Raw genomic sequence first — 27692 nt, 5'->3', positions numbered from 1 at the left:
TGACTGCTGTCACCATCTGCAGTGATCATGGAGCCCAAGAAAGTAAAATCTCTCACTGCCTCCATTTCTTCCCCTTCTATTTGCCAGGAGGTGATGGGACCAGTGGCCACGATCTTCGTTTTTTTGATGTTGAGCTTCAGCCCATATTTTGCACTCTCCTCTTTCTCCCTCATTAAATGGTTCTTTAATTCCTCCTCACTTTCTGCCATCAAGGTTGTGTCATCTGCATATCTGAGCTTGTTGATATTCCTTCCGGCAATCTTAATTCCGGCTTGGGATTCATCCAGCCCAGCCTTTCGCATGATGAATTCTGCATGCAAGTCAGGTGTCAGGTGTAGAGAAAGCAAATGGCAGAGGTGGAGAGGATTGTGGGATTTGGTCAGAAATTATCATCAATGAATTAAACCCAGCCAACGCCATGCTTTCATTGCTGACACAATGGCTTGCTTCATGTTTCATAATTCCTCATAGCAACCCCACCTGACCCCCACACTCTGGATATTTGCACTCCTACAAGGGACCCCTGAAGGTCCTCTAGTCTGACCCCCTGCGCTGCGGGAATCGCAGGCGAGGCTCCGACGCTCTGTGTGCTTCTTCCAGGGCCAACCGTGCTGGAGGTCTTCAACACACTTCTGAGGCAGCTCCGCCTGAGCATCGATTACGCCCTGACGGGCAGCTACGATTGCGCCATCGCCGGAGGCACCAAGATCATCAAGGAGCACGAAGAAAGGATGTTCCAGGAGGCCGTCATCAAGACCACAGGTAGGCCAAGGCTTTTTCTCCTCCTCCCTTTGAGCAGAAAGGTCACAGCTCAGGGTCCTTTGCATGCAGGAGACTCCAGGTTCAATTCCCAGATAGCATCACCAGATATTCCTCTCCCCGAATTCCTAGGGAGTGGCTGCCAGCCAGTGTAGTCAACACTGCTTCGAATAGACCAATGGTCCATTCAGACCAATGGTCTGGCTCAGGTTCCTGTGTGTGCATTTCCCCCTATTTTTGTGCATATTTTTGATCGGGGAACTTCATCAGCGCTTTCAGGAAAGTGCAATGTGAAAGGCCCATGTCTGCGTCTTGTTTCAGGAAGTTTGAATCGGGTAGATCAGGGGTCAGCAAAGATTTTTCAGCAGGGGGCCAGTCCATTGTCCCTCAGACCTTATCGGGGGCCGGACTATATTTTGAAAAAAATAATGAACGAATTCCTATGGCCCACAAATAACCCAGGGATGCATTTTAAATAAAAGAACACATTCTACCCATGTAAAAACACGCTGATTCCTGGACCATCCGCAGGCCGGATTTAGAAGGCAATTGGGCCAGATCCGGCCCCCGGGCCTTAGTTTGCCTACCCCTGGCCTAAAGCAGGGGTCAGCAAACTTTTTCAGCAGGGGGCTGGTCCATTGTCCCTCAGACCAATTGGGGGTGCCGGACTATATTTTGGAAAAAATAATGAACGAATTCCTATGCCCCACAAATAACCCAGAGATGCGTTTTAAATAAAAGGACACATTCTACTCGTGTAAAAACACGCTGATTCCCGGACCGTCCGCGGGCCGGATTGAGAAGGTTATTGGGCCGGATCCGGCCCCTGGGCCTTAGTTTGCCTACTCATGATGTAGATCTATTGTGTTTCTATGCAAGGAGAACCAGATTAGGAAGAATAAACATTAGGAAGAACTTTCTGACGGCAAGAGCTGTTTGACCGCGGGACAGACTCTTTCATGGGAGGTTTCTAAACAGAGGTCAGAGAGTCAACAGTCAGGGATTCTTTCTTTCTTTTTGTTTAAATTTTTTGTTAAGGTTTTTCCAAATACAGTAAGATGTAAAAAACTTGATATAAATTTAAAAGAAACAGAGACGTAAACAGCGACAAAAGAGAAAAGGGGAAAGAGAAAAGGAAGAGAAAAAAGCAGGAAGAGCAAAGTAAGAAAGAGAGAGGAACAGGAAAAGAAACAAAAGAGAGAATGGAAAGAGAAGAAATAAAGAAAAACAAGGACTTCTGGTTTTCCATCTGTCGGTTACATAGAAAAAAGTTTTAAAGACATTCAGTCCATGATAACATCCCTCTTATAAATACTTTCTTCTAAACAAAATTTCTTAATATAAAGCCAGGGATTCGTTAGCTAAGCATTTTCATTGCATGGGGTTGGACTAGATGACCACTGGGGATCCCTTCTCAGTCAACAATACTGTTATTCTATTGATTTCTCTGCCATCTGTGCTTATGAGCCACCTGGGGGCAGAGGGAGGGGGCTAGCAAAAAACTCAAGAGCAATATATTTTAAAAATATTATAATAATAACAATAATAATAACTAAGAAGGCAAATGAAGGACTTGAGTAAAACTCAACTGAACAGCAGGACAAAGGGCGAAGAATCAGAGGGGAGACTTTTGCCTCTGCAGTAAAGTAAAAATCAGTATTAAACTGTTTGTTAAGCCGCCTGCTTGGAAATCTGGATGGGTTTCCTTTTAGGAATCGCTTACAGAAAAATTACCGTATTTTTTGCTCTATAAGACTCACTTTTTCCCTCTTAAAAAGTAAGGGGAAATGTGTGTACGTCTTATGGAGCGAATGCAGGCTGTGCAGCTATCCCAGAAGCCAGAACAGCAAGAGGGATTGCTGCTTTCACTGCGCAGCGATCCCTCTTGCTGTTCTGGCTTCTGAGATTCAGAATATTGTTTTTCTTGTTTTCCTCCTCCAAAAACTAGGTGCGTCTTGTGGTCTGGTGCGTCTTATGGAGCGAAAAATACGGTAGCTAGTTTGCTCCTCCGAGTTATCGAGAGACGAATCCTTAACTGACAGGTCAGAATCTGTCCCCAGAGGCACGAGGGTGAATCAGCTTCGCCTTTGTGTTGTTGCAGTCCGATTTATGGGCGGTCAAAGTCCCGGCTGGGGACGTCGGGACCGGGGGCAAGAGGGCAGGGTAGCAGCAGGAACAAGAGTCCAGAAGCCAGGAGTCCGAGGGTCAGGAAGCAAGGAGTCAAGAAGCCAAACACAGCAAGGCAGGAAGCGTGTTGCTGTGGCAAAGAGCCGAAGGGAAATGCTGACCTTATATTCCTTCCTGGCTCTGGCCACCAGGTGCTGTGAGTTACCAAGCCGCCTCACCTGTGAGGCTGCACCTTGCCTCCTCAGAACAAACTTAGGAAGGCCCCAGTCCTGCAAACTCCTACTGGTCACAGGGCCTGGCTCCTGCATGCACTCTTGACACTTGTCTTTCTGGAGACAGAACAACCCCAGCCCAGGAGAAGGCTCAGGCTGACCCCGAGTAGACCCACCGAAAATATTAGCTGGGGTGCAATGATTTTAATGGGTCCACGTTCAGTGCAGAGTTAACTTGTGGAACTCCTTCCCACAGGAAGTTCTGATGGCCACCAACCTGGATGGCTTTAAAAGAGCATGAGGCAGAAATGCTTCCCGGAAACTCCAGGAAGGGAGAACACTCTTGTGTTCGAATCCTGCTTGTGAGTTTCCCATAATGGGCATCTAGTTGGCCACTGGGGGAACAGGATGCTGGGCCAGATGGGCCTGATCCAGCAGACTCTTCTCATGCTCTTAACACCTCCCTGTCTCCATAAATCCCTCAGGAGCAAATGGGACGGGAGTTTCTAGCGCTGAAGGCAGATAGGAAGGAAGGAAAGGAGGTTCCTTCAGAGTTTGCTTTCATGCCGCCAGCAGAGGTCAGGATAAGTTTGGGAATTGCCAGAGTCAAAGCAGATGGGAGACAGAGAGAGAAGGGAAAGAGATGGTGGTTTGTGTGTTTTTTGTCACAGAATTGTAGAGCTGGAAGGGACCGCGAGGCTCATCTAGTCCAACCCCCGGCAATGCAGGAATCTTTTGCCCCATGCAGGACTCGAACCCACAACCCCACGATTCAGAATCTCATGGATTCTTTTGCATTTTAAGCAGACAGGCTTTGCAGGAAGAAGAGTACAGTGGTACCTCTGCTTTGCGAACGGGATCCATTCCGGAGGCCCGTCCGCAACATGAAAAGAGCGCAACCCGCAGTGGCGCGTCTGTGCATGCGCAGGTTGTGATTCGCTGCATCTGCATATGTGTGTGATGTCATTTTGCGCTTCTGTGCATGCATGAGCAGCGAACCTGGAAGTAACCCTTTCCGGTACTTCTGGGTTGCCACGGGACATAACCTGAAAGAACGTAACATGAAGCGGACGTAACATGAGGTATGACTGTATTCTTGAGTGCACATGCTAAAGGGGGGGGGGACTTTGTCCAGCATGCCTGCCCTGTTGGGGGTTGAACCTGGAGCCTTCTGAAAATTGTAGTGGGGAGTTGAGGAGGTCACATCTGGCAACCATTGTGCCCCTCGGGTTTCCAATAGTACCTGGGTAAAGGTAAAGGGTAAAGGGACCCCTAATCATTAGGTCCAGTCGTGGCCGACTCTGGGGTTGCGGCACTCATCTCGCTTTACTGGCTGAGGGAGGCCGTGTACAGCTTCCGGGTCATGTGGCCAGCATGACTAAGCCGCTTCTGGCGAACCAGAGCAGCGCACAGAAACGCCGTTTACCTTCCCGCCGGAGCAGTACCTATTTATTTACTTGCACTTTCATGTGCTTTCAAACTGCTAGGTTGGCAGGAGAAGGGACCGAGCAACGGGAGCTCACCCCGTCGCGGGGATTCGAAGCGCCGACCTTCTGATCGGCAAGTCCAAGGCTCTGTGGTTTAACCCACAGCGCCACCCACATCCCTAGTACCTGGGTAGATGAGTCTTAAAAGCCCTCTGTTGGCTATAGCGGGAATATAGAGGGAATGTTCAGTCGTGTCTCGGAAGTGAAACGGAATCCGTTCCGGAAGTCCGTTCGACTTCCAAAATGTTCAGAAACCAAAGCACGGCTTCTGATCAGCTGCAGGAAAGTTGGACGTACGGCTTCCTAAAATAGTTCGCAAACTGGAACACTCGCTTCCGGGTCTGCGGCTTCCGGGAGCCAAAACGTTTGAGAACTAAGCTGTTTGAAAACCCAAGTACGACTGTATTTCACATTAGCCCTAGAAGTGTGGACTTGATTCTGACCAAACTAAGCCTCCTTTGTGTCCGGGGCTTTTTTGACATGCCTTGTTTGCCAGATGTGAAGTCCATTGGCATTATTTTCCGCACTCCTACCCCTGTGCAACTGATCTGCGGGTCCTCTCTAAGCAGATGCCTTTGTTTGTCTCCAGACCAGCACCCATTACTTCTGACATGGTTGAAATCTGGGCTGGTTCTTGGGGTGACGCAGGGTTGTTGTCCGTTCGGCATACGGAAGTTTGTTTTGGGTGCTCCTACAAACAGCTTCCTTTGCTCCAAAAATCCCCATTCTGAGGTTGAATCCTGACAAGACAGAAGTACTGTTTTGGGGGGACAGGGGGCTGGTGGGTGTGGATGACTCCCTGGTCCTGAATGGGGTAACTGTGCCCCTGAAGGACCAGGTGCGCAGCCTGGGAGTCATTTTGGACTCACAGCTGTCCATGGAGGCGCAGGTCAACTCTGTGTCCAGGGCAGCTGTTTATCAGCTCCATCTGGTATGCAGGATGAGGCCCTCCCTCCCCGCAAACTGTCTCGCCAGAGTGGTGCATCTCCCGCTTGGACTACTGCCATGCACTCTACGTGGGGCTACCTTTGAAGGTGACTCAGAAACTGCAATTAATCCAGAATGCAGCAGCTAGACTGGTGTCTGGGAGCGGCTGCCGAGACCATATGACACCTACATTCGCTCCCAGTACGTTACCAAGCACAATTCAAAGTGTTGGTGCTGACCTTGAAAGCCCTAAACGGCCTCGGTCCAGTATACCTGAAAGAGCGTCTCCACCCCCATCATTCTGCCCGGACGCTGAGGTCCAGCGCCGAGGGCCTTCTGGCGGTTCCCTCATTGCGAGAAGCAAAGCTACAGGGAACCAGGCAGAGGGCCTTCTCGGTGGTGGCGCCCGCCCTGTGGAACGCCCTTCCAGCAGATGTCAAAGCGATAAACAACTACCTGACATTCAGAAGACATCTGAAGGCAGCCCTGTTCAGGGAAGTTTTTAACGTGTGATATTTTATTGTATTTTTGGTTTTTATGGAAGCCGCCCAGAGTGGCTGGGGAGGCCCAGCCAGATGGGCGGGGTATAAATAATAAATTATTATTATTATTATTATTATTATTATTATTATTATTATTATTGTGAGAAGCCAAGTTACAGGGAACCAGGCAGAGGGCCTTCTCGGTGGTGGCACCCGCCCTGTGGAACGCCCTCCCATCAGATGTCAAAGAGAACAACAACTTCCAGACTTTTAGAAAACATCTGAAGGCAGCCCTGTTCAGGGAAGCTTTTAAGATTTAACAGACTACTGTATTTTAATACTTTGTGGGAAGCCACCCAGAGTAGCTGGGGTACAAATAAATTATTATTATTATTATTATTATTATTATTATTATTATTATTATTATTCTGCCTCCGGGTTAAACTGCCCCATCTGCAAGCTATTTTTCATGGCAAAGTTAGCAGTGCAAGTTTGAACCGGGACCGTCGCTATTCCTGCATTTCAGGGGGTTGGGCTAGATGACCTTCAGAGTGGCCCTTCCAACTCTACAGTTCTGTGATTCTATGATCCTTTCCCCCCCATGGCTGGTGGGAGAGCAGGAAAACGACATCTTGTTGAAATGCTTCTGGCCTGAAAAGAGAGTGCCCCCTCCTCTTCTTGCCTCGGGCCTTTGCACCCTCTCTGCCCGCCTGCCTGTCCGTTCACCCCCCGTCTTCTCTCCCCCCCCCCCGAATCTGGACCGTCTTGCATGCTCTCTTCCTGCTGTCTTTCTTTAGGTTCGTTTGCCAGCACCCTGCCCACCTATCAGAGGTCGGAGGTCATGCTTTTTATCATGAGCAAAGTCCCTCTTCCTTCTCTGCATCACCCTCTAGACACGGGCAAAGCTGGGTGAGGACACTTTTTCTCCTTCTCCCCCCTTTACCCCTTTTTCCTTCCGACTGTTTTACTCTCTCCTTTGCCTCCCCCGCCACCCCAAATCCTCTTCCCGCAGCCTGTGAATCCTCTGTTGGAGCGGGTTGGGCTGGATGACCCCGCTGTGCCCCATCCGAGGCTGCATTTTAAACCTGTATTTTAAATTGGGGTTCCCCCCCCCATTATGTTTTTACTGTAATTTTTACTGTTGTTAGCCTCCCTGAGCCTGGCTCTGGCTGGGGAGGGCGGGGTATAAATAAAATATAATATTATTATTATTATTATTATTATTATTATTATTATCCAACTTGGCAATTCTCTGACTCCTGCCGTTTCTAGCAACTGGTATTTGGGGGTTTGCTGCCTCCGACATTGGAGACAGAGCAGAACCCATTATGGCCCATAGCTCCTTAAGGGTGCCGTTTTGTGGGCACTGAAAGACTACCTTCGGGACAAATTTAGAAGCCCATTTCGCTAAGTGTTTGCAAATACCTGGAGAGATTCTCTGCTCTGTCCACCAAAATGCTAACTTTTAAGTGCCACATTCCTCAAAATGTCTCAGCTCTGCCTGATGCCAGGAAGCACTTAGCAAAATGGTCCCCATTCTCGTTTCTGTTTAAAAATAAACAGCTCTTACCTCGAACTAATAGGAGTCGTCTATTTAGATCTCTACCTGGGAGCTGGGAAAATGAGAATTAAAGAATTAAAGGCGATAGATATTTTGATGGAAAGCTGGAAAGCACAGCAGCCTCTCTTTATGAAAGGCTGGAGCCTTAGCAAGTCTTTGGTTGCTGAACCCAGCCAGGAGAAAAAAGAACAACTTTCTGCATATTGGAGGGTGGAGAAAGAGAATTATTGACAGGGTGAGGGGGGTCTCCCCAGCCATTCACTCCTCCAACTCAAGACTCAAATTAATTGCAATTGTTTTGGAAAAGATAACCGGCATTTAAAAATCAAGCCAATTGTTTAGAAACACAGAACAACAAACCCCTGTGTTGCAAACTTAACACAACAAACAAGCAACACAAAGACCAGTATACTAGATAGCACTGCAATTCTTATTGCATAATATACATAATTTAGTACAGCAAAAACAAAATGTATACACTTGTAAATTCTCTAATATATTTGAAATCAAATGAACACATGTCTGTCAATCTTTGAAAGTCCGTAAAAGTATAAGAATAAAACTTTTTAGGCGTTCATGGTGCTGAAGTAGTGAGTGAATAACAACGTAGGACAGTGATCCCGGATAATCTGACCATTTCGCTGGAATCTTCTTCAGTGCAACTCATTGTTGTTGTTGTTGTTTAGTCGTTTAGTCGTGTCCGCCTCTTCGTGACCCCCTGGACCAGAGCACGCCAGGCCCTCCTGTCTTCCACTGCCTCCTGCAGTTTGGTCAAACTCATGCTGGTAGCTTCGAGAACACTGTCCCACTATCTCCTCCTCCGTCGTCCCCTTCTCCTTGTGCCCTCCATCTTTCCCAACATCAGGGTCTTTTCCAGGGAGTCTTCTCTTCTCCTGAGGTGGCCAAAGTCTTGGAGCCTCAGCTTCAGGATCTGTCCTTCCAGTGAGCACTCAGGGCTGATTTCCTTCAGAATGGATCGGTTTGATCTTCTTGCAGTCCATGGGACTCTCAAGAGTCTCCTCCAGCACCTGAATTCAAAAGCATCAATTCTTCGGTGATCAGCCTTCTTTATGGTCCAACTCTCACTTCCATACATCACTACTGGGAAATCCATAGCTTTAACTATACGGACCTTTGTTGGCAAGGTGATGTCTCTGCTTTTTAAGATGCTGCCTAGGTTTTTCATCGCTTTTCTCCCAAGAAGCAGGCATCTTTTAATTTCCCATAGATTAGAAAAATGCACAAGGAGCAGTGGTCATAAAGATATGTTACATAGATTCCAGCTCCTAAAAAGTTTTACTGCTTAGCCCACAGGATAGCATCTATTACTTTGTTTCAACTATAGACTTATTATACTTTTACGGACTTTCAAAGATTGACAGACATGTTTTCATTTGATTTCAAATATATTTAAGAATTCACAAGTGTACACATTTTTTTTTTGCTGTACTAAATTATGTATATTATGCAATAAGTATGGCAGTGGTATCTAGTAGACTGGTCTTTGTGTTGCTTGTGTTGTTAATTGTTTAGAAACGGCAGCATAGTTTACCTGCAGACTTTGTGGCCTTAGTTTTAAAGAATTTACTGAAAAGGCTGTTTCTTAATTTGTCCATCAGTGCTGGGAAGTTTCCCTGTAACTGCCGCAGCAGATATGCCGCCTGAAAAATAAAGAAATAAAGTTAGCAAAATTACAGAGGGGTGTGCACGCTTTTCTAGACTGTGTGGCATAGGCACTATCACTGCCAGAGAGAAAATGAGGAAGGCGCGTATTTCTTTTGTTCCCTTGCACCCTTCAGCTAAGGAAATTCTGTTTCTGCCGCTCAGTGATTCTGAGTTAGCTTCTCAGTGCGAACAGCACCACCGCCGGGTTTTAATCTCAATTTTTGCCTTTTTTAGGGAGAATCGGAATCGGCTGACGCAGATCATGCTTCTGAAATCCCTCCTCCAGGTAACCAATATGGTGTATTTTTTCATTAATTCCAGAATCTGGGAGAGTTGCCCTATGGCATGTGTTGCAACTGAGCTGCGGTGATCCAACTCTTGATTCTTTTTTTAAAAAATGTTTTGTTTTGTTGCTTCGATGGGGTCCGGGGGTCCGGCACACTTCCCTGCGCGGCTCTGCTCTCTCCCAAAGACCAATGACTCCAGCAGAGTAAACACAGCAGAAGCAGAAGCAGGAACGTTCTGTCGTGTGGTAATAACTCAGGCTGAAACGCAGCAGTCTCCTTATCTTTAAAGTCTTTATTTCTTAGCAAACACAACAGCTATATATTTCCTGGCGACAGAGCGCACATCTTGCTGCTGCTCTCCACGGAGCAAACACGCACACTGTGTGTGTCTTTCTCTCTCTCTCTCAGAGATACTGACCACTCCCACTTCCGTGTTCTAAACACACCTCCAAGAATGTGAAGCGTCACTCAGAACTTCTTAACCCTGTAAGTTCTGACTCTCTCAACACCCCCTCTCGCATCACATTCTGAGAGGACTTGTGAGCACACCTTTACAGACCTCTGTGTGTCCCACACCTTCCCACCTGCCTGTTGAGTCTCCTCACAAATCTCTGGTTCGCACTGCGCGAAACCAACCCACGCATTTGTGACTTGAAACCTCTCAGGTGGAATTCCCTTTGTTGCCCGTGAAGACCGCCTGGGCACAAACTGGGGTTCTTCTCCTGACCCACTGGGGCCAGCGAGAGCGTCTTCTTCATCAGAGTCCCCCTCTGACTTGACCCGTCTGTGAGCTTTCTCCATCACTCTAACAGGAGATGAGGGCTCACTCTTGGACACTCCTTTCACAACCTGTGGAGACGCCTCCCCCTGGTCCTGATCCTGATCATCGGCCAGATCACCATTATCTGGCTCTCCCTCCTCCTCAGATTCGGATTCAGACAGACAATCTGAGACAGTGTCATGGCTGAAATTGGCCGTTTTTACTGCCTCCCCCCAGAAACTGTGAGGCAACCCAGAGTCACTCAATAGGACTTCTGAAGCTTGAATCAGAGCCTTACTCCTCAGCTCTGCCACGCCACTCTCCTGAGGCGAAGTCACCTTGTGACGTATCCCCCTCTGGCGAAAGAAACTCTTTAGAGCAGACCCAGTGACCTCTGAACCACGGTCAAACTGGAAACCTTGCACCTTGGTGGAGAACCTCTGTTCCACCGCCGCAACCCAATCTTTGATCAGTTGCGCTGCTTCCTCCTGCGTTGTCAGAGAAAAAGCCCAGGAGTTCCTAGTAAAATCATCGATCAAAATCAGCAGATGCCTGGCTTTGCCCAGACTTGGCTGAGGCATAGGCCCAAACAGGTCTGCGTGCACAAGCTCAAAAGGCTTTGTGGTTACCCTCTCCACTCTGGGATAACTGCATCCCTTGCTCTTGGCTTTTCTACAAGCCCTGCAATTTAGTGTTGCACCACATTCTCTTACCTTGCACCCTTTGGTGCATTCTGATAACACCTGCAAGTCATCACAAGACCCGTGTGCAATCCTCTTGTGCCACACGCATGCACATGAAACATGAGTGTTCCCCACTCCCTTTCCCTCCAGAGGTGATTCCAGAACAAAGAGGTTGTTCTGATTTTTCTCAACACGCACCAGTTGCTTCCCCCCTCTGGAAATTGTACAGACATTGTTCTCAAAACTCACTGAATATCCCTCCTGTAAAAGACAAGGTACAGATAACAGGCAGTGTTTTATCTCAGGGAGAACATAGACCTTCAGTTCATCCTGCAAGAAAGAGACAAACATGTTAGCAACATGAGTCACATGTCCCTGTGAACCTGTAGCAAATTTAACTGTTTTCTCAGTAGAAACAGCCTTGCAGTTCCACATTTGTCCATCAGGTGGCGCTGTTACCAGATGGGCATTCGCAGCCGAGTCAACAACCCAACGTAGGACTCTCCCCCCTCTGGAGTTGTCCTTCTTTGTTGCCTTAGCAACTAACTTCCTGCTGCCCCCGACCTTGGAGCTTTCGCTGCAGGTGTTGTTGTTGTCCAAAACTGCCATAGACGCAGACAGCTGATAAGCGTTTTCCTCCTCTTCTGGAGCGCGTACTTTCTGCGGTTTCCCACGCCTGCCTCTTCTCCCGGGCTGGTTCCCATGGGAAATGTCCTTGGGACTTTCCTGCCCTTTCTCTGAACAGCTTCTGCGCAGGTGTTCAGGGGAACCGCAAACAAAACAGCGACGAGTGGAAAACTTTTCAAACTTGCCTTTGGACTGCAGTGCCCCCCCCACTCTTGCCAGCAGCACTACTTGAGGCTTTTCTTTGAGGCTTGGGGACGTGGCTTTTGGCTTCCAGCTCTGTGGTTTCTCTGCAAACCTTCTCCAGCTCCTGCCAAATAGCCTTGGCACTCTCAAGACCCTTGGACTGGCCTTTCTGGCCTGCACCCCCAAACTTAGGTGCACAGCCTCCAGAGGAACAGCTTGCCACTGCTTTCCTCTTCCCAGCTTTCAGCAGCTTCCCAGCACACGGCTGCTCATCTCTCTGGCGTGTCAAAGCATTGCAGCAGCTTCCTGACACGGTTCTAGCCCACTTTGGGCATCCAGGGCGTCCCACAGCCCCTCCTGGCATCTCTGGGCGTTCCCCAGCTTCTGCAGCGTCTGTGCAGCACTTGGCCCCCTCTGGGCGTCCCTCAGGCTGGCGTCTAGCCCCCTCTGGTGTGACTCCCACTTTCTTCAGTGCCTGCCAACCGACCCAGGGCTCCTTCCCGTCTGCCTCTTCAAAAAGGACTGCACGCGATTCATGGCTCTCTGCCATCTTGCCCCGGGGCCCGGCCTACTTACGGTACAGTAGCACCTCCCGGTCCGGCAGATCCCAGCTCCTCCCGGCTGGCTCCAGCTACTCCTTAGCTGGCCTTTGGCTGCTCCTCAGCCTCTTTGCCTGCAGTCACCCTTCCCAGCGTCTCATCGGCTGGCCTCTGGCTGCAGTCTCTCACACGCACGAACGTTTCTTATCTTTATTGCTGATCACCCATAACCTGTTGCTTCGATGGGGTCCGGGGGTCCGGCACACTTCCCTGCGCGGCTCTGCTCTCTCCCAAAGACCAATGACTCCAGCAGAGTAAACACAGCAGAAGCAGAAGCAGGAACGTTCTGTCGTGTGGTAATAACTCAGGCTGAAACGCAGCAGTCTCCTTATCTTTAAAGTCTTTATTTCTTAGCAAACACAACAGCTATATATTTCCTGGCGACAGAGCGCACATCTTGCTGCTGCTCTCCACGGAGCAAACACGCACACTGTGTGTGTCTTTCTCTCTCTCTCTCAGAGATACTGACCACTCCCACTTCCGTGTTCTAAACACACCTCCAAGAATGTGAAGCGTCACTCAGAACTTCTTAACCCTGTAAGTTCTGACTCTCTCAACAGTTTTGTTTTTGTAACAAAAAACAAGAACACCTTTATTATACATCAATTTACATATAACTTAGACAATACACACCACAACATAGACACACCATAGATATCATAGACACTAACTTCTGATTCTTCTCCTTGCGCTATTTTACGCTTTGTAAAGCTATAAAAAATTCATTATTATTATTTTGGTTTCCCATTTTATATCCGTAAACTTTTACTATGTACTTTCTCTATATTTCAAGATTCATTCCATGTTTGTCAGGAGATTAACACTGTCACTGTAATTTTTAAGATATCCTTTAAATATCATCCAATATTTATTAATTTTCTGTACTGAATTTCCTCTTATTCTCCCTGTCGCTTTGGCAAGTTGTAAGTATTCTATCGTTTCTGCTTGCCAGTCTGTTTTTGTGGGGATGCTATCAACTTTCCAATTCCTTGCCATTTAAATCCTAGCCCAGGCACGGGCAAACTCCGGCCTTCCAGATATTTTTGAGACTACAATTCCCATCATCCCTGACCACTGGTCCTGTTAGCTAGGGATGATCGGAATTGTAGTTTCAAAACATCTGGACGCCCTTTCAAGCCCTAAACGGCCTCGGCCCAGTAGACCTGAAGGAGCGTCTCCACCCCCATCGTTTAGCCCGGACACTGAGGTCCAGCGCCGAGGGCCTTCTGGCGGTTCCCTCACTGCAAGATGGGAGGTTACAGGGAACCAGGCAGAGGGCCTTCTCGGTAGTGGCGCCCGCCCTGTGGAACGCCCTCCCAGCAGATGTCAAGGAAATAAACAACTATCTGAATTTTAGGAGACATCTGAAGGCAGCCCTGTTTAGGGAAGTTTTTACTGTGTGACATTTTAATGTATTTTTAATCTTTGTTGGAAGCAGCCCAGAGTGGCTGGGGAAACCAGGGAGCTGGGCATGTTTAGCCTGGAGAAGAGGAGGTTAAGGGGTGATATGATAGCCATGTTCAAATATATAAAAGGATGTCACATAGAGGAGGGAGAAAGGTTGTTTTCTGCTGCTCCAGAGAAGCGGACACGGAGCAATGGATCCAAACTACAAGAAAGAAGATTCCACCTAAACATTAGGAAGAACTTCCTGACAGTAAGAGCTGTTTGACAGTGGAATTTGCTGCCAAGGAGTGTGGTGGAGTCTCCTTCTTTGGAGGTCTTTAAGCAGAGGCTTGACAACCATATGTCAGGAGTGCTCTGATGGTGTTTCCTGCTTGGCAGGGGGTTGGACTCGATGGCCCTTGTGGTCTCTTCCAACTCTATGATTCTAGGATTCTATGAACCCAGCCAGATGGGCAGCGTACAAATAATTTATTATTATTATTATTATTATTATTATTATTATTATTAAGGGCTGGAGTTTGCCTATGCCTGTCCTAGCTGCTGTGGTTGCGTATATAAAGAGGGGTCTATGATTTTCCTTGATGTCCATGGACATAATACCTAACAGGAAGGCTCTGTGATTCTATGAGGTTGGCGCCGTTTAACGGAGATCTCTGTGGACCCCGCAGGTCTCCACCGGCTTCCAGTGTAGCAACATGCTGACAGCTCTGCCTAGCTCCTTCCTGGACCGTCTCCTGTCCGCGGCTCTGATGGAGGATGCAGAGATCCGCCTCTTTGTCCTCCAGATCCTCATCAGCTTCATCGACCGCCACGGGAACAAGCACAAGTTCCAGACCATCAGGTGTGCAGGCCTTGCCTTCCGTTTGCAGGTTGGCAGGATGGAGGGCAGTGTTGGGATGCAGCCGAGGAATCGGGGGCAATAGGCAGGCCCCCAGCTGGCCCAAGCCCACCGGCCGGTGGGCCAGGCAATCTCCAGTCCTTGGATCCGCATGAAACTGCGACCCTAGCTTCATAAGCCTTCAGAAGCTGAGCACACACACTCAGAAGTGGCAGGGAGAGGCTGTGTTGAGCATATTCACAAGTAGTTTATTCAGCATGTACAGTGGTACCTCAGGTTAAGTACTTAATTCGTTCCAGAGGTCCGTTCTTAACCTGAAACTGTTCTTAACCTGAAGCACCACTTTAGCTAATGGGGCCTCCTGCTGCCGCTGCATCTCCAGAGCCCGATTTCTGTTCTTATCCTGAAGCAAAGTTCTTAACCTGAAGCACTATTTCTGGGTTAGCGGAGTGTGTAACCTGAAGCGTATGTAACCTGAAGCGTATGTAACCCGAGGTACCACTGTAAAGGTAATGGGACCCCTGACCATTAGGTCCAGTCGTGGCCGACTCTGGGGTTGCAGCGCTCATCTCGCTTTACTGGCCGAGGGAGCCGGCGTACAGCTTCCGGGTCATGTGGCCAGCATGACTAAGCCGCTTCTGGTGAACCAGAGCAACGCACAGAAACGGCGTTTACCTTCCCGCCAGAGCGGTACCTATTTATCTACTTGCACTTTGACGTGCTTTCAAACTGCTAAGTTGGCAGGAGCAGGGACCGAGCAATGGGAGCTCACCCCGTCGCGGGGATTCAAACCGCCGACCTTCTGATCGGCAAGTCCTAGGCTCTGTGGTTTAACCTACAGCGCAACCCACATTCCTGACCCTGGAGGTGAAGGTAAAGATAAAGGGACCCCTGACCATTAGGTCCGGTCGTGACCAACTCTGGGGTTGCGGCGCTCATCTCGCTTTACTGGCCGAGGGAGCCAGCGTACAGCTTCCAGGTCATGTGGCCAGCATGACTAAGCCGCTTCTGGCAAACCAGAGCAGTGCACGGAAACGCCGTTTACCTTCCCGCCGGAGCGGTACCTATTTATCTACTTGCACTTTGATGTGCTTTTGAACTGCTAGGTGGGCAGGAGCAGGGACCGAGCAACGGGAGCTCACCCCGTCGCGGGGATTCGAACCGCCGACCTTTTGATCGGCAAGCCCTAGGCTCTGGGGTTTAACCCACAGCGCCACCAGCGTCCCACTTATTCAGCATACATCAGGACAAAAGGAAAGCATGTCTTCTCCCCTTGATGTCCAAAGCAAGCAGCTAAATGCAAAAGCTGTACACAAACGGAAGTTCCCAAGAAGCTGCGCTGGAGTGTAAACAGGCATGTGATGTATAACAATCATGCCTGTCCCTTAAGGTGGAACAGAATATTCTAACAGACGGGAGCCCAGGCCAACTTTGTGGACTTGCAGCAGGACCGCAGAACAGTGGTGGCAAACCTTTTGGAGACCGAGTACCCAAACTGCAACACAAAACACACTTATTTTTCGCAAAGGGCCAACACAGCAATTTACCGTATTTTTCCGTGTTGTTGGGCTGGGGGGGGGTGTGCGGTTTGCCCATAGCTGTTGAGCACAGAGCCTAGGGCTTACCGATCAGAAGGTTGGCGGTTTGAATCCCCGCGACGGGGTGAGCTCCCATTGCTCGGTCCCTGCTCCTGCCAACCTAGCAGTTCGAAAGCACGTCAAAGCGCAAGTAGATAAATAGGTACCGCTATTTATCTCCCAGCTGCTGCAGGTAGATGTTGAAAAGCATGGGGGAGAGGACAGAACCCTGAGGCACCCCACAAGTGAGAGCCCAGGGGTCTGAACACTCATCCCCCACTACCACTTTCTGAACACAGCCCAGGAGCATTGCAGTCACTATGCCACGCTGCCTCTCGTTTCATCCTTTGCCATTTCCCCGCACAGCACCATCAGCGATATCTCCATCCTGAAGCTGAAAGTGGACAAGTGCTCCCGCCAGGATACTGTCTTCATGAAAAAGGTACAGGGGGAAGGCGCTTGTGGGTTTGCAAGACTTGCAGGTGGAAGGATGTGAGCCAGCCAGGTGGACAGGTAGACATCAACGGGGGGGGGGATCATTTCTGGCACCTTCCATGTGCAACATCGTTTATCCACCATAATAATAATAATAATAATTTACTACTTATACCCCTCCCATCTGGCTGGGCCTCCCCAACCACTCTGGTCGGCTTCCAATAGAATATTAAAAACACAATAAAACATCAAAACTTCCCTAAACATCCTGAATCTTCCGACATTCGTTGCATGTTCACAGATGCTAGTGTTATGAGAAGGAGAAAAACTCCTATTATTATTATTTGGCGGCCCTTTTTGAGGCAACCAGGACTGTGCTGTATTCCAAATGTGGCTTCACCCCAGATTTCTATACCGGAAAACCTACAAGGCTGGTGGTTTAGTTTTCAGAGGCATGGAAGTATAAAAGTCCTCCGGCGACACCTCTCTCACAAACACTGCCTCTCCGCTTTTCCACAGCACTCGCAACAGCTCTATCGCCACATGTACTTGACGTGCAAGGAGGAGAGCAATGGGCGGGCGCATTACGAGGCCATCTACAGCCTGCTGGCGCTCACCAGCATCGAGCTGGCCAACGAGGAGGTGGTGGTGGACCTCATCCGCCTGGCGCTGGCCATGCAGGTAAGGGCTGGGCCAGGGAGGGGGGGGGTCTGCCAAGACCCACCTGGGAGCCAGCTGATTCCTTTATTTCTTGGGGGGTCAGGAGGAGAGAGAACGGGGTGCCAAATCAATAAAGATACGACTATTGCTAAGGTGGTTTTAATCTGTTTCAGACGGGCTTTCCCTGACGTGTGACCCAGCTCTCTATATTTTGGGGGAAATTTTGATTGAAGAAATGGCTCTGCGGTTTTTAAAGAGTTCAGTCTTTGTGATTTATCTTATCTGTAAACCCATTCATTCGTAGCCTTTGGGATGTGAAGCTGTTTAGAAATCTGTGAAACAAAAAATAAATTTGTTTTCCGCAAAGAGCTTTTAGAGAATTAATCTGATCCAGCACCAGCTGTTCTTTCTGTATTTTATTGATTTAATAATGTTATAGTTATGTGATGTTTTGATACTTTTATTTGTCTGAGTTAGTATCATAGAACTGTGGGTTTGAAGGGACCCTGAGGACGCTCCAATAATAATAATAATAATAATAATAATAATAATAATAATAATAATAATAATTTATTATTTATACCCCGCCCATCTGGCTGGGCTTCCCCAGCCACTCTGGGCGGCTTCCAACAAAATATTAAAATACAGTAATGCAATGCAGAAATATGCAGCTGTCTTGTTCAGGGATCAAACCTGCAACCAAGCTCTTAACCAACTGAGCTTAGGCGGTTTATACATATTATTATGTAAATGAATAACAGTGAGTTCTGGCATATAGATTCAGAGTATCGTAGTGTTGGAAGGGACCCCAAAGGTCATCCAGTCCAACCCCTTGCAATGCAGAAACTTCAACCAAAGCTTCCTTGACAGATGGCCATCTAACTTCACAGGTACAAGCCATCAGTGCCAGATTTACATATAAGCTAAACGAGCTATAGCTTAGGGCCCCACTCTCTTGGGACCCCCAAAAAATTTAAAGGGGAAAAAACCGGGATGTACATTTCCAAAATATAAGATAAAAACCAAATAAAATAAAACCTACATACAGCAACAGTGTTTTGTGTTGTGTAGGCTCCTAGGATGTAAGTCATGGGCCCCGCCTGCTAGCCTGCTCCCTAAAATATTACTGGTTTGCGCCTTTCTATATATAGGGTGCCGACATTCTGCAAAGACTGGTTGCACAGCAACATGTGCAAATGGCTTTAGATACCTATTAGGTCCATCAGTTACCACATAGCATATAGTAAAAGTAAAGGGACCCCTGACCATTAGGTCCAGTTGTGGCCCACTGTAGGGTTGCGACGCTCATCTCGCTTTACTGGCCGAGGGAGCCGGTGTACAACTTCCGGGTCATGTGGCCAGCATGACTAAGCCGCTTCTGGCGAACCAGAGCAGCGCACGGAAACGCCGTTTACCTTCCCACCAGAGTGGTACCTATTTATCTACTTGCACTTTGACGTGCTTTCGAACTGCTAGGTTGGCTGGAGCAGGGACCGAGCAACGGGAGCTCACCCCGTCGCGGGGATTTGAACCACCGACCTTCTGATCGGCAAGACCAAAATGGTCAAAGTCCTGGAAACGATGCCTTATGAGGAACGGCTAAGGGAGCTGGGCATGTTTAGCCTGGAGAAGAGGAGGTTAAGGGGTGATATGATAGCCATGTTCAAATATATAAAAGGATGTCACATAGAGGAGGGAGAAAGGTTGTTTTCTGCTGCTCCAGAGAAGCGGACACGGAGCAATGGATCCAAACTACAAGAAAGAAGATTCCACCTAAACATTAGGAAGAACTTCCTGACAGTAAGAGCTGTTCGACAGTGGAATTTGCTGCCAAGGAGTGTGGTGGAGTCTCCTTCTTTGGAGGTCTTTAAGCAGAGGCTTGACAACCATATGTCAGGAGTGCTCTGATGGTGTTTCCTGCTTGGCAGGGGGTTGGACTCGATGGCCCTTGTGGTCTCTTCCAACTCTATGATTCTATGATTCTAACCCACGGTGCCACCCGTGTCCTCACATAGCATACATTCAACACAAAGAGCAGTGATGATTTGTTGTTGACAAAGGACAGCTGGACATATAAAGGGCCCCATTACCTTCAGTAGCTGAGGGCCTCATCCAACCTCAATCTGGCCCTGCAAGCGATATAAGATTTCTGCCCTGCCAATGGCTGTCAAAGAGCAGCTTAGAATAACCCAGTTCAACCCAACAAGACGATGGAGAAGCAGAGCCAGCAGAGGAGAATCAGGCGTTTCCCAGGTCTCTCGAGTTTTTCGGTTGACGTTCATATCAGACTGCCTGGACCCATAACATCCCAACCTTCTTTGCAGGAGCTGGCCCAGGTCAACGAGGACAACCTGCCTTTATACAGTCGCTGTGCCCTCTATGCCCTCGGCGCCGCCTACCTGAACCTGATCAGCCAGCTGACCACAGTGCCCGCCTTCTGCCAGCACATTCACGAGGTCTGTATTGTCCCTGTTATAAAAGGTAAAGGGACCACTGACCATTAGGTCCAGTCATGGCCGACTCTGGGGTTGCGGTGCTCATCTCGCTTTATTGGCCGAGGGAGCCGGCATACAGCTTCCGGGTCATGTGGCCAGCAGGACTAAGCCGCTTCTGGCGAACCAGAGCAAAGGTCATCCAGTCCAACCCCCGCAATGCAAAAACTTCAACCAAAGCTTCCTTGACAGACGGCCACAGGTGCAAGCTATCGGTGCCAGATTTGCTTATAAGCTAAACAAGCTGTAGCTTAGGGCCCCACTCTCTTGGGGCCCCAAAAAAAATGTAAAGAAAAAAACACTGGGTGTACATTTCCAAAATATAAGATAAAAAACAAATAAAACCTACATACAGCAACAGTGTTCTGTGTTGTGTAGGCTCCTAGGATGAAAGTCATGGGCCCCACCTGCTAGTCTGCTCCCCAAAATACCACTGGTTTGCTCCTGTGGTGCCGACATTCTGCAGGGCAACATGTGCAAATGGCTTGAGATACCTATGAGGTCCATAAATTACCATATAGCGTATATCCAACACAAAAACAGTGACAATTTGTTGTTGACAAAGGATCTCAGCTAGCTGAGCGAGTCTTGCCTCTTTTCCAGGTCATTGAGATGAGGCAGAAGGAGGCGCCGTACCTGCTCCCCGAAGGCGTGTTTGCAGAGAAGCCCAGGTAAGCCAGCCCAGGATCCTCTGACTTGGAATCCAAGCCTTGAGGCTTTCCTCATCCGGTGACACGCATACTCCTTTTGTGCTGATGCCTTCCTTGGCCCTTCCTCTGCATGAGGGCATGCTCTGAGCAGCAAGGGGGCAGGCGGGAGAGAGAGAGGCTTTGGCACCCCCTCTCATTTCTCCTCCCGATTCCCTTCCGTAGGCTATCGAGGAACCTGGACCGCCTGGGCCCCGAGATCCTCTTTCGGCAGAGCAAGATCAGCGAGGTGCTGGGGGGCAGCGGATACAATTCGGACCGGCTCAGCACCCCTTATATCCCCCAGCTGACAGGTACGGGGGCTGAGAGTGCCCTCCGATGCCAGGGGAGGGAGGGGGAAAGGCAAAGTGGTTGAATTTGCACCTCTAACCCCCCTGCTGCCCTCTTAAAGGTAAAGGTAAAGGTAAAGGGACTCCTGACCATGAGGTCCAGTCGTGGCCGACTCTGGGGTTGCGGCGCTCATCTCGCTTTATTGGCCGAGGGAGCCAGCGTACAGCTTCTGGGTCATGTGGCCAGCAGGACTAAGCCACTTCTGGCGAACCAGAGCAGCGCACAGAAACGCCGTAAACCTTCCCGGTGGAGTGGTACCTATTTATCTACTTGCACTTTTGACGTGCTTTTGAACTGCTAGGTTGGCAAGAGCAGGGACTGAGCAACAGGAGCTCACCCCGTCACGGGGATTTGAACCACCGACCTTCTGATCGGCAAGCCCTAGGCTCTGTGGTTTAACCCACAGCGCCAGCTGCATCCCTGCGACCCTCTTATTACATCCCAATAGGTAGTCCTGCACTTCAGGAAGCACCAATCTAGAACAACTCTACATTCCTCATACCATTTCATTTTTAAAGTAATAGTTTTTAGTAAGCTTTACAGTGGCTGCTCAGGTTGAGAACCTGATCCATGCAGGATGCACGTTCGCAACCCGCAGCGTTCGCAACCCGCATCTGCGCACACGCAGGTTGCAATTCGGGGCTTATGCTCATGCGCAAAGCACGATTTAGCACTTCTGCGCATGTGCGACCGCCGAAACCCGGAAGTAACCCGTTCCAGTACTTCCGGGTTTTGGCAGTCCGCAACCCAAAAAAACGCAACCTGAAGCGGCTGTAACCCGAGGTATGGACTGTATAGGGGAAAAAATACAAAACTTAATATATTTTCCCTTTTTTATCTAAACTAAGACTTTGGTCTAGATACAATAAAAGCATAAAAGGGAGAGAAAAAAGGAAAGGAAAGGAAAGGAAAGGAAAGGAAAGGAAAGGAAAGGAAAGGAAAGGAAAGGAAAGGAAAGGAAGGAAGGAAGAGTAAAATAGAGGTTAAGAGAGAAAGACAGAAAGAAAACACTCAGAAAGTAAAAAAAACTTCCCCTAACCCTAACCCAGTTCAACACCCAACAAAGTCACTTTCCATAAACAAATATGATCTCCAATCCTCCAATCCAAATATCATCATATCTTTTCCATGCAAAATTCTGTATGAGGTTTCCAGTCTTTAGCAAATGTTAACGATGACTTTTCTCTGATTTAAACATGCCGGTTTCCCCATCTCAGCTAAAAGCCTGCTAGTTTTAACAGCCGTTCCTCCCATGTTGGCAATTTCCCCTTCCCTTTCAGATGAAGATCGGCTGTCAAAGAGGAAGAGTATTGGCGAGACCATCTCCCTGCAGGTGGAAGTGGAGTCGAGAAATAGCCCCGAAAAAGAGGAGGTACGCGGTTTGGATGGTGCCCTGCCATGGACCGTTTGTCGCCAGCCGCCGGGAGATTTCGTGGAAGTCGGGGTTGGGAGACAGGGGACCCAAGAGGCTTTGTAGGGAAGGAGACGGCCTCTCAGCTCTTGGCCCTGAGCTGTTTAGGGCTGATGGGATTATTGGTTCAGGAGATCCCCCCCACCCCAATCTTTTGCTGGCAGCCCCGTTTGCCTCTCAAGTAGGATTTCTGCCCAGACAACAATGACATCTTGAGACTCCTGGTTTCTAACATTTCTGTTCTCTTCTCTCCTCCTTCCACTGTCCGCTCAAACCCAAAACAGAGAGCCCCTGCCGAAGAGATCACGTACGAAACCTTGAAGAACGCAATTGGTAAGAGTCTTTGGGGACCAGAGGTGTCCAGCAGGGTCCCCTCCCCCTTTTGCGCCCCACTTTGGGCAAAAAGGAAGGGACCATTGGCAACTCTCTCTCTTTTTAATAATATTTTTATTACATTTTTAACAAAACGTAACAAAAAACAACAACACAGTAACGAATACAATAACAACCACACACAAAAATTGTCGACATGCAGAGGGGCTGGGAGGCCAGCTGGCAAGCCCACCTACACATCTCTGCATTCCTTCAGAAGCCTAAGAGAAGCTGCGTTCTCCATCCCACAAAGATCTTCTTGCTCCCAAACCATCGAGGTTTTCCTCAGAAGCTGTCAGCATTTAACTTGGGTGTTAATTTACTACTTGATTTCATACAATTTATTGTACAACAACAACTCAAAGCAGTTTAGGGAAAAAATTGTAAAAGCAATAAAAATACCCCTAAGTAAAATTAACAATATTTGAAAAGATATTGCTGAGCTCACCCCATCGCGGGGATTCGAACCGCTGACCTTCTGATCGGCGGGCCCTAGGCTCTGGGGTTTAACCCACAACGCCACCCGCATCCCTTTGTATGCTGGTAGGGACACCTTGAACTTGGTTCTCACTGTCGTGTCCAACGAACGTTCCTGGTCTTCTTCTTTTTTTAGTAGACAGTGTTGCGGTGGAGGAACAGGAGCGGGAGAGGAGGAGGCAAGTGGTGGAAAAGTTCCAGAAAGCTCCCTTCGAAGAAATCGCGGCTCACTGTGGCGCCCGGGTGAGTGGTGGATTTGGTTGCTGCGTGTGTACACTCTGTACGGGACGCCGCACATGCACAGTCCATATGGATGTCATGGGTGCGTCGCAGGCGGTGCGTCCCGCCCCGGGTGCCAAAGAGGGTTCCTCCGCCACTGGACACAAGACAAGCATAAACACACTCTCTGTCGGAACTTGCGCTTGACCGAGCTACTCCTCCAGTCGAGTCCTCCGACGGTGATTAACGACCTAAGCCTTTGATGAGGCTCCAGACATGTTCCCATTATGCAGAGTATCCAAGCAGCAGAAGGAGAGAAAAATATGAGCTGCATTGCTAAGAGTATTATTTCTAACTATGCAGACAGAAAAGAATATACATCCTCTCTCTGTGAAAGCAGAGAGGCAACTGGTACAAAGAAACCGGAAACCAGTAATATCAACATCCGTCTCCCATGAGACTTCCAACAGTCTGGAATCTCTGGAATGTAAACAGAGTCTTGTGACTCTAAGCAGCTGCACAGTGGCACAAACAGAAACCTAACACTCTCTACATGAGCGTTAAGCAACGCTGCTGCATTGCGAACCAATCTGCTCCAGTGCAGTTCTCTGGTCTCGGAAGTGAGCCTTGCAAAGATCCAAGATGATCCGCTCACATTTCCCTATGCCAGCTCCCCCTGTGATACTAACACCGGGTAGCCTTTTGCCTCCAGTGCTCATCCTTTACGCTGAGCAAAATCCCTCAGTGCGATTTCACCCACTTCCCCCAACAACGCTAACACCTTGAACTGGGCTTGATAGCAAAATGGCAAGCTCTGAGCACAAGTTTTCTGTGCCGCCAAGGCCTCCCCCTTGTCAGCAATTGTGCTGCAGCATTCTGCACGGCCAGCAGCCTCAAGATCTAGCGCCAGAGAAGCCCCACGTGGATCGCATCGCAGGGCAGCAATTCCTATTTTTAATTATAAAATAGATTTGTAAAATTAATTTATTCCTAATAAAATAGGAATGAAATAGATTTGCTCATCCTTTGCACTGAGCAAAATCTATACATTCCCAAGAAGCAGAAGAATACAAATATAGCACCATTTCCCAATTTTGCATTCTCTTGAGGTTAAAATTAGGCCCCCACCCCCATTTTCATGCTTCCCTCAAATGATCTATTATTGCTGCGTATTAGAGTTATCCCATGCCTTTGTTCCTCCATGTCTGCAATTCCAGTGCTCACAGTCGTCCCCTTCTTGTTGCAGGCCACGCTTCTGCAGAGCAAGCTCAACCAGATATTTGAGATCACCATACGGTAAGGGGGTGGAAGGGGGAGAGAGGCTGGGGGACGCTGGGTGGGTGTATTAGGATGATCCTACTCATGTGTAGGACCCTGGCAGAGACACATGCCCGACTGGCACATTCTCTCCCTCCTGGTCGGTCGTTCGGGAGCTTCAAAAGCTTTCTTCAGCCTGAACATCACAGCAACCGATGCCAGCAGACATAGGGATCCGCAGAGTCTTCGCAGCTTGCGTAACAGAACTCAGTAGCACAGCATTTTGCTTAATCTACGTTTATTTACATATAATACACTCGGAGCATTCTGACTTAGCTCCTGCCTCTTTCTCATCAGACAGCAAAGAGAGAAAGAACAAAGGACAATAGTCCACAGCTGTCAACCTTCCCTTTTTTTGCGGGAAATTCCCTTATTCCAGCGCCGTTTCCCGCTGCTATCCCGGATTGTTAGATATCCCGTAGACTGTCCCCAGGACAGGTGAGGCTGCTGATCCCTTATTTTCGAGGCTGCTGATCCCTAATTTTCAAATCTGAAAGTTGACAGCTATGATAGTCCCACTTCATAAACACAGTAATACCGAAACATCCTGTCTCGGTCACTTCCCACACTGTGGAATGAAAACATACACCGTCATGTGATAGACAACAAACCCATGACTGCAGACACGGAGCAGGAATCCTAACAGGCAGCAGCGCACAGGAGAAACCCCTCTCCCCGCATGAGCCTTGTGCAGGAGAACTTCTCCCGCTTGCTTTGGGCAGAGCACCTTTCTTTCGTGACACTTTTTCCCCCGCCGTGCTGTCAGTGGCTGGACTGAGGAGGAATGGTGGGAGCTGCCCCCCCACACACACACCTTCCTGGGAAAGGGGGAGAGTATAGATTTAGAACAGTGGTTTGCCAAAGGGCATGGTTCAGAGGCTGGCGAGGGTAAAAGCTAGGATATATGGGGGGGGGCAGCGGGAAGGAGAAGCATTGGAGGAGAGACAGGTAACAGATTCAGTGTCTCTTGAAAGCATTCCTGACCCCTCCACCCCCAAACCAGGTTTGTGTGTTGCCAAATGCAAGATGGTTCTATTGAAAATAGTTTCAGAAGCATTACAAACGCAAATGTAATAAACATAAATCTGCCCTTATTCCCTTATGGGGGACACAAGAGCCCTTATAGAGTCCTTTGCAGGTTCTCCACTGATTGGAGAAAATAACAGAGGCCAACCAGAGAATACTGAGAAGCAAAGCAGCTAGTAAGCCTGATCTTTATTAACTGTTGCAACAGGGTGCTCCCCTCACACGCAGGAAAGGAGGAGGAACCAGAACCAAGGTGTGCCCGCTCTTATATAGACATTTTAAATTCCCCACCCTGGAGTTCAAGACCACCCCCAGAAACATCATACATACATCACAGAAAGGGCAGTCTACAGCAGAAATCTGAGTGCGTTGTTTACCTCCTGTCGTTGTTTATCTCCTGTCTGGCAGGTTACCTGTTAATGCTTACTTGATTGGATACCCTGGCCAGTCTTTTGTAATGATGAATACTTAGTTCCTGAGCCAGGTCACAGGCTCACATCCTATTCATATCTTAAATGTGCCCTTAAGACAGGATTTGTGAATGAAATGGGGAGGCTTTTCCATTTTCCTCCTTGCAGAGAAAACATTTGGTTGGTTTGGGAGACAATATGGCTTCATGGCTGTTTTCCTGTGCTGCTTCAGACATGTGGTTTATATATTTATGTACGTGTTCTAAGGCCTTTCCTTGGCCAACAATCAGCTCAGCAATTGTCACCTCTGGGCACTTCCTGGAGTCCCTATTTTTCAAGTGCAAAACAGCTTTGGAATGGAGGAAACTGGCAAAGGAGTTGATTTTATATTATTTTTAAAGCTAGGTAACTTCCCTGAGCTGTCAAGTCAAAAGGATACACTCAGACATAATATTTGTAACATTTAACACCATTAAAGATGTGCCCCCACCCCGTAATTTCCGTAACAACACACACACTCCAGAGCGACAAGGGCCAGCTGTGTCTCAAAGTCCTCTTCTCTTGACCACAGACCTCCTCCCAGCCCCTCGGGGACCATCACGGCCGCGTACGGCCAGCCTCAGAGCCACTCCATCCCGGTCTATGAGATGAAGTTCCCGGACCTGTGCGTCTACTGAGGAGTCCCGACTGCATGCCAGGATGCGACTTCGGCTTCGAACCATCACCTGGGACCAGGCGGATCGCGATCCTGCTGCCTCCAGGAGCCCATGGGGGAACGAATCCCCTTTGGACCACCTTCCAAGCAATGGGGATGCAGGATGCATCCCCTCACAGTCCCACACACACACCCCAAGGCCCCTTCGTCTTCCTTCCCCTCCTTTGTGCTTGACTCGATTTCCCCGTTATGCGGAAGAGAGCACCCGAGCAGCCTTTGACGGACAGTCGCAAGAGGCGGGGCGCCATTTTCGGCCTCCCTTTTTTAAGAAGATGTTTTTAAAAGTCTTTTTTGATGGGTTGGGTGTTTCCTCTCTCTCTCTCTCTCTCTCTCCACTGAACGCGTGTGTTGATAATCCATCGCATAAAGTCAATCTATTCTCTGTGGGTCTGTGTCGTTTTTGCTGCTGGTTCCTGGCTCAGAATATTTTCCTGGCCAAAAAATTGCACCTTTCCCCCATGCGCACCCTGTAATGTACATTGGGATCCTTTGGGACAGAGATAGATAAATATATATTTAAATGTAATAACTCCTGCCTAGAGTTATTCTTCAGTGCTATGAGTCTTATCGATAAGGCATTAATCTGCCTAGATATGAATCTATCTGTATAGACAGATAGATCTATGATACGATAATCTTTATTTTCATTGTCCCATACAGAACAACAAAATTGAAAATATCTACATCAGACATTCAAAAACCAACAAGCCTGCTTTCCCAGCTATCCCAGCCTGATTGACCCCCTAAAAACTCTGATACCCCATAATTAAATACAATATACTCCCATAGAGACTACCTTACACTGCGTTTAAAACCCAAATCGCATTTGGATAGAAACTGTTTCTCAGGCGGCTGGTCCTAGTCTTTATAACCCTGTACCTTCTTCCAGAAGGCAGAAGCTGAAAGAGATTTAAAGATATGGAACAAAGCAACAACATAA

At 48.5% G+C, this 27692-nt stretch overlaps 1 protein-coding gene across 9 annotated transcripts in view; it reads left to right on the top strand.

The window, feature by feature from the left end:
- The window catches only part of EFR3B (EFR3 homolog B), a 130829-nt gene extending 103691 nt beyond the window's left edge, over positions 1-27138 (top strand). For 6 of the 9 annotated variants that reach the window (XM_083605077.1, XM_083605076.1, XM_083605073.1 and 3 more), the window contains 14 exons: positions 601-762; positions 6792-6903; positions 9455-9506; positions 14435-14607; positions 16548-16623; positions 17136-17297; positions 19601-19732; positions 20372-20439; positions 20641-20768; positions 22086-22177; positions 22501-22549; positions 23202-23308; positions 24531-24580; positions 26609-27138. In XM_083605077.1, coding sequence (XP_083461203.1) covers positions 601-762; positions 6792-6903; positions 9455-9506; positions 14435-14607; positions 16548-16623; positions 17136-17297; positions 19601-19732; positions 20372-20439; positions 20641-20768; positions 22086-22177; positions 22501-22549; positions 23202-23308; positions 24531-24580; positions 26609-26714 — 1469 coding nt within the window. In that variant the 3' untranslated portion in view covers positions 26715-27138. The remainder of the gene's footprint in view (positions 1-600; positions 763-6791; positions 6904-9454; positions 9507-14434; positions 14608-16547; positions 16624-17135; positions 17298-19600; positions 19733-20371; positions 20440-20640; positions 20769-22085; positions 22178-22500; positions 22550-23201; positions 23309-24530; positions 24581-26608) is intronic. The other 3 variants (XM_083605078.1, XM_083605075.1, XM_083605071.1) reach the window with 1 other exon arrangement.
- Positions 27139-27692: the final 554 nt, after the last annotated feature.

This window comes from Podarcis filfolensis, assembly GCF_964270895.1.
Source record: "Podarcis filfolensis genome assembly, chromosome: 3".
NCBI lineage: Eukaryota > Metazoa > Chordata > Lepidosauria > Squamata > Lacertidae > Podarcis > Podarcis filfolensis.
The sequence above is the reverse complement of the archived record's forward strand: the minus strand, read 5'-3'. Positions and strand labels throughout refer to the sequence as shown.